Source organism: Triticum urartu, chromosome 4 (assembly GCF_003073215.2).
Source record: "Triticum urartu cultivar G1812 chromosome 4, Tu2.1, whole genome shotgun sequence".
Taxonomy (NCBI): Eukaryota; Viridiplantae; Streptophyta; class Magnoliopsida; order Poales; family Poaceae; genus Triticum; species Triticum urartu.
The window spans coordinates 485076147-485088918 of record NC_053025.1 but is presented as its reverse complement, the minus strand read 5'-3'; the positions used below and the strand labels follow the sequence as shown (position 1 = coordinate 485088918).

The window sequence follows — 12772 nt, the reverse complement described above, 5'->3', positions numbered from 1 at the left end:
GCCTTGAGGCGTGCCACCATGCGCCTGAATGGGTCGGACTCGTGCTCGACGGAGCTCCAGGCATCGGAAACCACTTGGTGAAAGCCCTCAAGTTTGGTCCAAAAATGCTCAAAGTGGAACCGTCTAGCACCGGGCGATGGCGCGGCACAGTCCAAAAGCAACGGACAGTGGTCGAACGCAGCAGAGGATAGACATCGTGCCGGTAGTTAACCTGAAGGTGCCGGGTACGTAACTCCTTCCGGTGTATTATCTTACCCTGCATTTAAGGGCTTGCCTACAGGATTAAATCAAATATGAGGTTTTTTTTTAATAATTCCTCATGGGTGGGCAACCAACACCTCCCCACATGCGTCACTGACATGTGGACCAACGGCTGGCATGCTACGGGGACAAGGCGTACATTTGAATACGGAAGATACGGCCGGACAAATTCGAGCATCAATTTTTCGTCTTTTGCAATTTTAGACATCAAACTGACCATGCAATACAAGTTTAGACACCACTGATGTATTTACCTCTATATGATATGTAGATGCTGAAGGCATGTGTTTGATTCACACCCTGCATCATTTTCTGGGATTTTCTGCCATTAGTTGGAAAAAGGATCAACGTTAATTGGGTTTAAAACTAGAAAGAGATCAGTGTACGTTAATTACATACAAAACGGGAAAGAGATCAGCAGACGTTAATTGCATTTTAAACGGGAAAGGGATCAGTGTTAGTATTTGCGGTGCAGAAGGACGCGAATTAAATTGGCAAGTTATAGAAACAAATCCAGAAAATCGTGGTCAATGAACCTTCCATTAAAAGCGCCAACTGTCACCTCGCGGCCTATGTCTCACGGCCGCCGGTCGTGATCGGACGGTGTGGGATCCGTCCGGCACTGCCCCTGGAGACAATTCGCCATTCAACTTTCTCCAATAATAACATTATATGTACTGTATGATTTTTCTCAAAAGAATTAGTCTTGATCAGCTTCTTTATCATTAAGTTCTCGCAATGGGGAATTGTTGAACCAGACAGTTTAAAAGCAAGGCGACCGCGCAATCTACCATCTTTCCTTCCTGCAAATCTTTCCTATGAACCATGCAAATGGTGATTTCACTGTTTAGCTTCGTTTCTTACCGAACCTCAATTAGAGCATGTACAGCATGCAAATGGAGGTCGTCTACCTCGGCGTAGCTCTCGTGTCCTTGTGTGCCGTGCTTCTTTCCAGCCGCAGACGCAGGCGCTCGGCAATGAACGAGCCGCCGGGGCCGTGGCAGCTGCCGGTGATCGGCAGCCTGCACCACCTCGTCGGGCAGCTCCCCCACCGCGCGATGCGTGACCTAGCGCGGCGCTACGGGCCGGTCATGCTCCTCCGGCTCGGCGAGGTGCCCACGCTGGTGGTGTCGTCCCGGGAGGGTTCTCGTGAGGTGACGAAGACCCACTACTTGGCGTTCGCGACGCGGCCTCTGAGCGCCACAGCGCGTGTGCTCACCAACGGCGGCCGGGACATTGTGTTCGCACCGTACGGTGACCATTGGCGCCAGGTTAAGAAAATCGCCGTCTTCGAGCTCTTGTCGGCGCGGCGCGTCACGTCCTTCCGCGCCATCCGCGAGGAGGAGGTCGCCGCCGTGCTCCGCGATGTCGCCGAGGCCGCGGCGGCCACGCGCTCCGTGGAGCTGCGCGCGTGCCTCTCCGCGCTCGGCATCGACATCACGGTCCGCGCCGTCATGGGTGACCGGTTCAAGGAGCGCGATGTGTTCCTCCACGCGCTCGACCGCTCCACGAAGCTCGTGGCGGGGTTCAACCCGCCGGACCTGTGGCCGTCGTCCCGGCTTGCCGGCTATCTCAGCAGGGCCGTGCGCAGCGCCAAGGAGTGCCGTGACATCGGGAACTGCATCCTCGACGCCATCATCCACGAGCGGCTTGAGAGGGCGATGGAAGGTGGCGGGGGCCAGAAGAACGAGGACTTGCTCGACGTGCTGCTAAGCATGCACAAGGAGGCCAAGCTGGACATGGACGCCGTCAAATACGTCATCTTCGTGAGTACTCCCCTTTTTCCAATATTATTTGAAGTGTGTGCCTAGGTCTCACAGTCAAGTGATAGTGTATAAGAAGAAAAAAAGAAAAAAATTGAAGAAAAAAATATACCAATCTTCATGTGAGATCAAAGGAATATAGCATCGACTGGGACATAACGAAGCATCAGTCGACTCATACTTAGCAAAACTGTTGTTTGGGCTACAGCTTCTGATTCTCAGATTTTAGGATCCTAAAATCAGAAGCTCAAACAAACATGTCAGATTTTCATATAGCTTCCTAGAATCCGATTCCAAAAATGAACTACCAGCGAAGGGAATCCGAAAGCAGCGATTTTGATGATTCGGCCGATTCTGCAGCTTCCCGCAAAACAAAACGGTTCGTTTTGTGCCCCGTAGGCTGGGTCAACGACGCCCAACCCCCCTCGTCTCGTCTCCCTCCCATGGCGACCACGACGGCGACAATCGCGACGTAGGAGGTGTGCCTGCTGCGGCTGGGGGATCAGGCGGAGCCCGGCGGCGACAGCGCCTGGGAGTACCTCGCCTGCAGGTTCCGCATGCGCGGCTCCGCCCCTCGGCCTCGCCCGCAGGCTTCCCTCCCGGCCCGCCCCCATCTTCTGGCCACCAAGCTCTGCCTCCACCGCCACTTCGCCAGCACAGTCGGCTCCAGGATGGGCGGATCTGACTCCACCATCCCCGTCCCTCGCCATATTCCGACCAAGGAGCCGCGTCTCCGCCGCTGCGACGCGCCGCCCCGATCTCCGCGTACGCCAGCCCCGTCGGCTCCAGGATAGGCAGATCCGGCGCCTCCATGTCTGCCCGCCCCGTACTCCAGCAACCAAACCCCACCTCCGCCTCCGCTGCTCGAGCTCCGCCCCCAATCTCTGCTCTGTTCTTGGCCTTGGGTAAACAAATAGTACATTCGGGGCTGCAGCTGCTTCAGATTTTCAGGGTAAACAAACAGTCTGCTTCAGATTTCCAGAATCTGCAGCTGCAGCTGATTCTCAGAATCCAAGCCGAAGCTGATTTTCAAGAATCCGTAGCCCAAACAAAGAGGGCCTTAGATCGTAAAATATCCCGAGGCACACCCCGAGCATGAGGAGACTCGTGTGCTGGTGGTCCTGTGCACGGTACGTGCACTCAGCGAACCAAAAAAAAAAATCCCAAGGCATATTTTTATTAGGTGGATTATATAATTGTTTTATGGCGCAAGTGTATCTAGATTCACAGCTCTCAGCCCCTTTTAAGTCTCACAAAACGAAACTCTCTCCACAATCAATGGTTCACACAGGACCTATTCAGTGCCGGCAGCGAGACAACTACGCTAGAGTGGGCATTCGCAGAGCTGATGAGGAACCCAAAGGTGATGCACAAGGCAACCACCGAGGTTCGGCGAGCCTTCAAGGCCCACGGCACCGTAGCGGAGCACCGCCTCGACGAGCTCCCGTACATGCGCCTGGTCATTCGGGAGGCGCTGCCCACGCCGTTGCTCCTCGGGAGTGCCGGGAGCCATGTCAGGTGCTCGGGTATGACGTCCCCCAGGGCACGCAGGTGCTAGTCAACGTCTGGGCATTGGGCCGTGACAAGCGATACTGGCCTGACAGGCCGGAGGAGTTCCGGCCAGAGCGGTTCAAGGACGAGGATGCTGTGGACTTTAAGGGTAACGACTTCTCTTTCCTGCCGTTCGGCGCAGGCCGAAGGATGTGCCCTGGGATAGCGTTCGGCCTTGCCAACATTGAGCTCGCACTCGCGAGCCTGCTGTTCCACTTCGACTGGGAAGGTCCAAGTCCAGACGAATTGGACATGACTGAAGCGTTTGGCGTTACAGCGCGGCGGAAGGCCGGCCTCCTCCTGCGCCCTGTTCTCCGTGTGCCCGTTCCCTTCCCGGAGTCTACTCCACCGGCAGGCAACGGAGATCGTTAGCGTCCTACGCTTCTTGTCGTCCTAGAGGCAAGTACAATCGGTTCGTTCGACAAGGTCATAGTGCATTGCACCTGCATGCATGTGCTTGAACAAATATCATCTTAATAAGACTGCCTGTCCATTGTATTAATCAACATAAATTAGATCTTTGCAAGCATGCGTATATGTTGGTGTGTGTATGTGTTTACGTATCGTTAAATAAAGGCACATGAGCCCGCGGTTTGTGTTGGCCGTGCTTGCCTGTAGACTTGGTCAAACTATGGGTTGTTCAACTTGACAATATTAAATGCAGGCATTGGGTTGATACTTCCTTCCATCACATTACACCTTAGGCGTCATTTGGTAACCAGGGATCCTCCCGGGATCCCCCTACTTTCCCTGCCTGGGAAATACCTGAGCCGATGTATCCAGGGGAGCGTGCCGCCGCATTTGGTTCCCAACGAAGGGGAGGGATCCCGGCCCCTTCCCCGGATGAGATTTCCACGCCTCCATAGATCATGGAGGAAATTCTCATCTCGCTCGCTCTCGCGACCAAGAGGTGGCATTTGGCTGTCCAACGATCAAGAGCGACGTCGCCCACGTCTTCCTTCCTCGATCGCTGCACTCTTCCGGTGTCGGCGACAATAATGGTCGGCTGGTCTTCCTCTTTCCTCCCTTGAGCTCCCCTCCACCTAGAAACCCCTCTCCCCGCTACCACCACATCGGCCAGGAAGATGAACGATGGTTGTTACCAATGGATCTGCACCTGGCAAGTCTTCGAATATGTCTACATCTGGCAGTCGGCGCGGTCTTGCAGATCTCGTCGTGTTCGGCGATGACGGCTTTGCCTTCCACACACATGTGTCGCTGTCGTTGCCTTTGTGCTCAACATCGACAATTACATCTTCAAATCCTCCATAAATGGCAACTGACGGCAGTGATAGTATGGTGGTGATTGATGTGGAGGACTTCCGGTGCACACCTACAGTATGTGCACCATGGCCTGCTCCATCGAGCGCCTTTCTATTGGGAATTTCACTGCTTCGGTTCTTCCCGGTTTGGTCTTCCCCGGTCATCCGCGACAACCAAAGGACAATGTAGATTTTCCACGAGGTTTAAGTTTGCACAAGATAATTTCACCCGAGGCACCTATTCCCTAGGAATAGCCCCCCTGAAATCCAAATGAAGCCTTAGAAATTTTCTTACCTCGTTATACACCAGTTCTTGCTGCGCTGAATTAAAGCAATAAGTTTGTCAATAATATAATTAGAATGTGTGAGAATAATGTCCCTATACATCTTTGGTATATGAATGGTAGCAAATCTACCAATAAATGGAGGGTGGGAGGACGTTGTAGTGTGGTCATTACCTTTTGACTTCGAAGGAATGGTTTGTTGTTTTGACTTTGCTGGCTCAAGCAATTCTGACATATATTATGAGTGTTTTCTGATTACCTGCCTCTGATTTTGATGAGATGACTCGTTTAACCCGACAGTATTGGTGGGGCATTGACAAGGGTAAAAGAAAAATGTCGTGGCTGAGTTGGGATAAGATGAGTATGCCTAAGTCAAAAGGGGGAATGGGCTTCCGAGATATGCTTGCGTTCAACCAAGTGTTGGGGAACGTAATAATTTCAAAAAAAAAATCCTACGCACACGCAAGATCATGGAGATGCATAGCAACGAGAAGGAAGAGTATCGTCCACGTACCCTCGTAGACCGTAAAGCGGAAGCGTTATGACAACGCGGTTGATGTAGTCGTACGTCTTCACGATCGACCGATCCTCAGTACCGAACGTACGTCACCTCCGCGTTCAGCACACGTTCAGCTCGGTGACGTCCCGCGAACTCACGATCCAGTAGAGCTCGAGGGAGAGTTTCGTCAGCACGACGGCGTGGTGACGATGTTGATGAAACTACCGTCGCAGGGCTTCGCCTATGTGATGCTCGGATATTTAAGCTACAGTAATTTCCTGTTAATGATGCCATGTCACCACGATTACTATTGTTAACCTCGCGATTCATCAGCTCCCGAAGTGATCAAATTCAAAATCAGGCAAACAATAAAAGTTGTTCAAATCAGAAACTAAATTGTTCATTAAATAAAAAATATTCCAGAGACAATTCTAAAATTGAAACCAACATTTTCGGAATTGGGTAAGTGACTCAAACATCCTCAAACAGTGACTAAAGACAATATTTATCGACCTTTTATTTAATCTAAGTCAAATATAAAATTAAGTTTTGCCCAAACTAGTTTTCGGTGCTAGGGTATACTGCACTGCTAATTATGAGCTAGGTCCCTTTTTTGTAAAAGTCCTTTTGTGGCCTAACTATTTGCAAAACAGAACATAAGAGAAAAGAAAATAAATAAAAAAGAAAAAGGAAACAAGTATAAACAAAAAACGGGCAAAGGGACCCCGGGCCTGCTAGGCCTTGGCCCAACTGGCCGGCCCAACCGCACCTCTCCTGGCCTATATGGCCTCTCCCCTGTGACCTAACCCCTGATCCACCCCACTCGCGGCCACTCACCCCCACGTCGTTCTCCCCCTCCCCCGATCCAGAATTGGATCGGGGCGCTCGACGCCGCCGCCGCTCGGAGGCGCCCCAACCCCGCGCCCCGCCGCGCCTCCGTCCTCCCCCGCATCCGTCGCGCCAGAGCCTTTCTCCCTCCCCCCCGCCGGCGCCTCACCATCCCGGCCGCGTCCGGCGCTACTCCCCGCAGCCCCGGCGAGCGCGCCTGTGCGCGAGGACTGCCGCGTCTACCCCGCAGCTTCTTCGTCTTCCTCGCGCAGCGCCTGCAACACCACCGGCCGCCGCCGTCATCACCACGCCCCGCCGAAGCTCACCACAGCCTCGCGAGCCATGGCTTCCTCCTCCTCGCCCCATGCTGAGGACGTCATCTCCGCGCCGCGTCCCCCGAGCCTTCTACTCGGCCTCGCACCTGCCGGCCCATCCGGCCGCCGGACCTCGCCGGCAGGGTTCCTCCGGCCTCCCCGAGCCCTCCTCTGCAACGATGTGAGCATCCGGCCCCCCCTGGCCTCTCCCCTCTCTTCGTCGTGCCTCGTAGGCGCCCTGCCGACGAGGCCGTGCCTCTGCCGCCACTCGACGCCGACGTGGTGGTCGATTCCGACCGTCCCAGCTCCTGCTAGAAGCTCCAGTGGGTGTGCGGCGAGGCCCTCGTCCGATCCATGACGACCGCCGCTAGAATGTTCGCCGGAGGCGAGCGCACGGTCGTCGTCGGTGCGCTCTGCCTCAATGTCGTTACCCTGCTGACGTGGCACTGCGATTAGCACTTAATTACCATGCTAATCAACCCCCCTATGTCATTGACCAGTGGGTCATCCCTGCTAATTCCCACTGTTTAATAAACCTGTTAACTAAGTAGACAATAACATGTGGACCCCAGCGCCTAAATAACCCTTCACTTAAAACATGCCCCTGGCACTAGGCCCCAATACTTAATTAGACTAGTAAACGGGCATGTGCAACGCACATCTCAACTATTGCACATAAATTCATGTGATATATATTTTGAGTATGGATTTAAAAAAATCAAAAAATTGAAGACATCACAATGAAGAAACCAGAGAACAACAATATGCATTATTAAAGCACACCACTAACTCAAATTGCCTAATCAAGTTTCGAAGTGAAAGCACAAGTATGTCTAGTTACAAGGAAACATATTAAAAAAAATGTTACATATCACTAAAAGTATTATTCAGATGTCCCAAATCCCGTTTCTCTGGCCCCCATGAACGCTTACGCTAAACTCTAACGAAGTCGTTCAGCAACCGTCATTGACTATTTATCCTCATGTTTTCTCCAATACCAAGGGCAGCTATCACCACAAAAAAAATCCACTCAAAAATGAAAATTCGGGTGGAGTAAAATGAAAGTTTAGGTATATATTAAACAATGGTAGCATGTCAACACATAGTGCAATGCATGTTTAGATAGTTAAGACATTATATGTATAGGGGCATGAAATTTCATTGAAGGAAAAATAATTGAACCCAATTTAAATAACCTATATAAATACTTCTAAAAAAAGGCTTCCAAACAAACACTAAGAATTGCTCTATTCTTCAGGTCGCAAGTATTCTGAAATACAATTGAATCAGAACTCTAAAAAAATTAGTAATGTTGAAGACAAAATGTTGATCTGAAAATGTGCCAATTTGGTTATTCAGAAATTGTGTTCCTACAATAGCAGCATACATAGATGAATAGCACGATAGCATCCTTATTCAGGTTACATTATTCAGAAATCTCTCACCACCAATTACTCGCTTCAGATTGTTGTCAAGCCCATGGATGCCGCTGATGCTTGAAACAGACAGATATAGCAGCCATGTCTGCAAGATGGCATGTTGAACTAAAATGCGGATAAAGCGAAAAAAGATTATGATATGTTGAGTGAACTCAAAATAAATAATAATAAAGCCAAGGCACATAAAAATAGATGGTTGTATCACAAAGTATGACCCAAGATGAGGCAATAGAAAAATTAACGTTAGGCAATATAAACCCCGGGAAGAGAAACTTAGCTTACCTAAAAGAAAAGTTAAGCACATGAATTTACCAAGATGAAATTTGGAGCTATGACCATTAGCAAAATCTGTATACATTAGAAATTTCACACATTCATGTTGGCACAAGCTACGATAGCAATAATTTATAGGCACTGGAGCATGCTGATAAAAATTAAAAGTAGTACGGTAGAACAAAGGTAAGGACGTAAGGTGAATAATTTTTAGAAGAAATGGTTCGGTGCAAAGGTCATATTAGTCCATTGAGTAACTGCATTAACAACCTCCAGATTCTATCAGTCATGGACTAACAACAATAATAACACCCACTGGGCAGTGGCTAGATAAGTAAGAAGAGGCAAACCTGAAAGAGTGTCGCGGAGCCACGGGGATGTCATTGGAAGAACTGGTTGTTGGGAGCATCCATCCAATCACAAACTTCCTATTAATTGATAAAGCTTTCACCTATGTACGTAGGCCATATTCACTTGCAGTGGTAAAAAAACAGATGAAACAAGTAAGCACATTCTAATCTACAGTACTCACATTACAGTCCACTGTTTAAAGCCCTCAACTTTGACAGGAAACAACTAATTCCAGTAAGCACATTTTGAATATTTAAAAAGTTATAAATGGATATAAAAGAAACTGCAAATTAGGTGACAAATAAGAAAAATGTTACATGCCATCGACACATCGCATGCTCTATATTGTGTCATTTCATTACCAATGTTGGCTACAGAACAAGAAAAAAACAGAGAAATTGAAAATGATATATGTTCAAAGGAGATGAGTAATACAGTCTATAATTCTATATCATGTCCAATTTTGTCATATATGCATGAAGCATATAGTCTAAACCCCAACTTCAGTTGCCTAAAAGTAATCTAAATTTGAGTTTTGTCACGACAAGAATTATAGTACCTCTTATATCAGATCAAAGATAAATAAGTTCTATACTCACTGGTAAACTGTTGTAGATGCATTAATGAAAAACAAAAATTAATTTGCAGGGTTATAATATAGTGATAGAATAAAGTTTTTTTGAGCAGAACTGCATGAATACACACCACACCTCCTCTAACTTCCAAGTGATTTCCAGGCTTGCCCCCAACTCAGCTGACAGCATATGTGAATCTTTGGGGAAAATGCCATACATAAACACGAAAAATAGTACCATGATTGGCAATGCAAGCCGTACATATGAATTTGCTAGGCCAATAAACAAGTATGGAAAGTAAATGATATTGCAAACAAATTTCAACATCGATTCTCCACGAACATCGTCTTCACAAACTTCACAAACCTGAACATTTACAACTGATGTGTCTAGATTTGTTTACTACAAATAATATACCCATTCCTTGTTATCTTTATATAACTTTCTAATGCTTTCTTTCAGTGTAACAACTAACACATAGTAAATTTACTACCCCGTCCGCCTCCTTGTGCCTACTCCTTCTGCATCTCCAGGCTACCAAATTTGATGTAGAAAATCAACTGCAAGGTTCCAACTCCCTTCTTCAAAATATATTTGGCTAGAATCTATCTAGCTCCTAGGCATGGTTTCTTTTGGTAGATATTTGTCACTTTTAACCTTTTACATATGTATACATGGTATATCATTGGACATAGTATAACGATATTCACCAAAGATACGTGTTAATGTTCTTAACTCTCTTCCTTCTAACTGGCATAATGTGAGAAAATGTGCATGGTTCAGAAAAGTGATTCTTCCCTGGGAAACTTTACTCCATATCTAAAACCAACATCAGTGTTCCAATACATTGAGTATCATTTCTTACTTATATCATTCTGTGATGTAAACTTTTCAATTACTATATGTCAGTACAGTCTTCGTTCTGAACCATGTCCAGGAAAAATCCAACGCCTTGGATAGCTTAGAACTTGAGTAAATCATTCACACTATATGGGATGCCTTGTATCTCTGGCTAGACGTTTAATTGATCTGAGGTCCTTTCCCAAAACAAAAAGGAGATAGCAGCCATCACGGAGAGGAGGGATGTAGTTCAGCCAAATAAGTTAGCATTCTTTCTTAGTTCAGATAAACATGCTCTAGTCTTGAACGACATTAGCTAAGAAGAAGTAGTATAGCAAAGAAAACATGGGCAATCAACGTAGCTTCTTCAGGTGATACGAAGTAGGTATAGATAATAGCAAGATATGTGCCTCTAATTTTTTTAGCAAGGTCGGACGTGTGGAGTAAATTATCAAGCACATAACTGAACATATATATAACAAAAATAGCAAGACCGGACGTTTGGGGTGAATTAGCAAGCACAAAACTGAACATAAATATTTTCTCCTTATTAATGATGATTGCTTACGGGAAAGGATATGCCTGTCCTCGACGCTCAAATTGGTGAGGGATTCGTTGCAGAAAGAGATCCCCTTGCGTGTCGTGGGAAGCGTGTAGCGGACGCACGTTGTGGGGAGGCAGAGCCGACGCGCACCGGCAACGGCCAGGGGCGGAGGGGGGCTGCTCACGCTCGCGGCGGTGGAGAAGAGGACCGGCTGGAGGCGGACGGCGGGCGGCGGCAGAGGATGGGCGGGCGACGGCGGAGGATGGAGGCCCGGCCGTGGAGCGGCAGCGGAGGAGGGCGAGGATGGGCGGGCGACGGAAGGCGGCAGAGGCCCGGCCGTGGAGGAGGCAAACGGCGGCGGAGGCTTGGCCGTGGAGCGGTGGCGGAGGCTTGGCCGTGGATGGGCGGGCGGCGGCCGGCGGTGAAGGCCCGACCATGCTCTGGTTGTTGGGAGGAGGAGGTGCGGGGTGTGGGAAAGGTCGTCGTGTGGGGGTTCGTGCGTGCGTGCGGTGGGCAAAGGTCGTGGTGCGGTGGGTTTTTTCGGAACGGGTGAGCTTAATTGCGCGGCTTGTTGTGTTAAACACGGGAGGATTAAAGACCATTAGATAATGTAGATGGACGGATAGAATTGCTTGGATCTCCGCCTCTCTTTTTTTATAGGGATAGTAGATTGTAACCCAATGGTATTGGTGGGTAATTAAAGTATAAAACGTGTTTGATGTTTTGGAGGAATGTAGGCCTTCAGATTGCAGGTTTGGATGGATAGGATGACTTGGTTCTCCGCCCTCTCTTTCTTTTATAGGGGTTGTAGATTAATTAAAACCGTTTAAAACTTTGTTTAACAAAAGGTTCCACTAACATATGGGTCCCACTACTAAATAAATCTAGTTAGATAAATAGTTTGACCAGCAGTCTATGACATGTGCCCTCCCCCACATGTCAGTTGGACCAGTCAAACCAGTCACGTGTTGACTGTTGACTATTGGCTAGGCAGTCAACAGGACCCACCTATCAGTCAAATAGTCATATCCCTGGGTACACTTCTGTGTACCTGTAGCATATAGTATTTAATATAATTTCGAATTAAATTAACTATAGAATTTCAGAAAAACAATTTAGACTTTGAAAAATCATAGAAAATAATCTGTAGCTCGGATGAAAATACTTTGTACATGAAAGTTTCTCAGAACGACGAGACGAACCCAGATACGCAGCCCGTTCGTCCACCACGAATCCCTAGCATAGCAAACACGCAACTTCCCCCCTCCGGCTCATCTGTCTGAAAATGCGATACACTGGGGATATTTTCCCGGATGTTTCCCCCTTCACCGGTACCACCTCATACCGTGTTATGTCACCCCTAGCACCGTGTATTGTCTTGTTATGCTTTGTGATACTTTGATTGCTCTATTATTTATTGTATTCCCCCTCCGTTACCTATTTCCGGTAGACCCCGAGACTGCCGGCGCCCCCAGTTCGACTATGGTGTCGACGACCCCTCTCTCTTGCCAGAGCAACCAGGCAAGCCCCCCCCTGATCACCAGATATCGCCTACTCTTCTCTCTACTGCTTGCATTAGAGTAGTGTAGCATGTTACCGCTTTCCGTTAATCCTATTCTGATCCATAGCCTGTCATTGTTGCTACAACTGTTGATACCTTACCTGCAATCCTACATGCTTAGTATAGGATGCTAGTTTATCATCAGTGGCCCTACATTCTTGTCCGTCTGCCATGCTATACTATCGGGCCGTGATCACTTTGGGAGGTGATCACGGGTATATACTATATACTTTATATACATGACATAGGTGGAGACTAAAGTCGGGTCAGCTCGTTGAGTACCCGCAAGTGATTCTGATGAGGGGGCTGAAAGGACAGGTGGCTCCATCCCGATAGAGGTGGGCCTGGGTTCCTGACGGCCCCGACTGTTACTCGGTGGCGGAGCGACAGGGCAGGCTGAGACCACCTAGGAGAGAGGTGGGCCTGG

The 12772-nt window shown here is 48.5% G+C and overlaps 1 protein-coding gene and 1 pseudogene across 11 annotated transcripts; one reads left to right on the top strand and one right to left on the bottom strand.

The window, feature by feature from the left end:
* The first annotated feature begins 747 nt into the window (after positions 1–747).
* On the top strand, positions 748–5657 carry LOC125552191 (annotated as a pseudogene).
* A 1870-nt stretch (positions 5658–7527) lies between these two features.
* LOC125552190 (translation initiation factor IF-2-like) lies at positions 7528–11328 on the bottom strand. Of its 11 annotated transcripts, none has more exons than XM_048715673.1 (4): positions 8825–11328; positions 8484–8549; positions 8208–8306; positions 7528–7769 (listed from the first exon to the last, which is right to left on the bottom strand). In XM_048715673.1, the coding sequence occupies exons 1-4, from the start codon at positions 8856–8858 to the stop codon at positions 7726–7728; spliced, it is 243 nt and encodes an 80-aa protein (XP_048571630.1). In that variant the 5' UTR covers positions 8859–11328; the 3' UTR covers positions 7528–7725. The 11 variants fall into 11 exon arrangements, 6 of the variants coding, with proteins under 6 accessions (XP_048571630.1, XP_048571625.1, XP_048571628.1 ...); XM_048715668.1 differs by lacking the exon at positions 8484–8549 and having other exon boundaries at positions 8825–8902; positions 10809–11328; XM_048715671.1 differs by lacking the exon at positions 8484–8549 and having other exon boundaries at positions 8208–8286; positions 8825–8902; positions 10809–11328.
* Between the last annotated feature and the right edge of the window lie 1444 nt (positions 11329–12772).

Coding starts and splice junctions, on each gene's coding strand:
- LOC125552190 (XM_048715668.1), bottom strand. CDS start 11,221: ATGGTCGGGCCTTCACCGCCGGCCGCCGCCCGCCCATCCACGGCCAAG. Junction 8,903..10,808: donor GGACAGGCATATCCTTTCCC/GTAAGCAATCAT, acceptor ATCAATTAATAG/GAAGTTTGTGATTGGATGGA. Junction 8,307..8,824: donor GCTCCGCGACACTCTTTCAG/GTTTGCCTCTTC, acceptor TCCGCATTTTAG/TTCAACATGCCATCTTGCAG.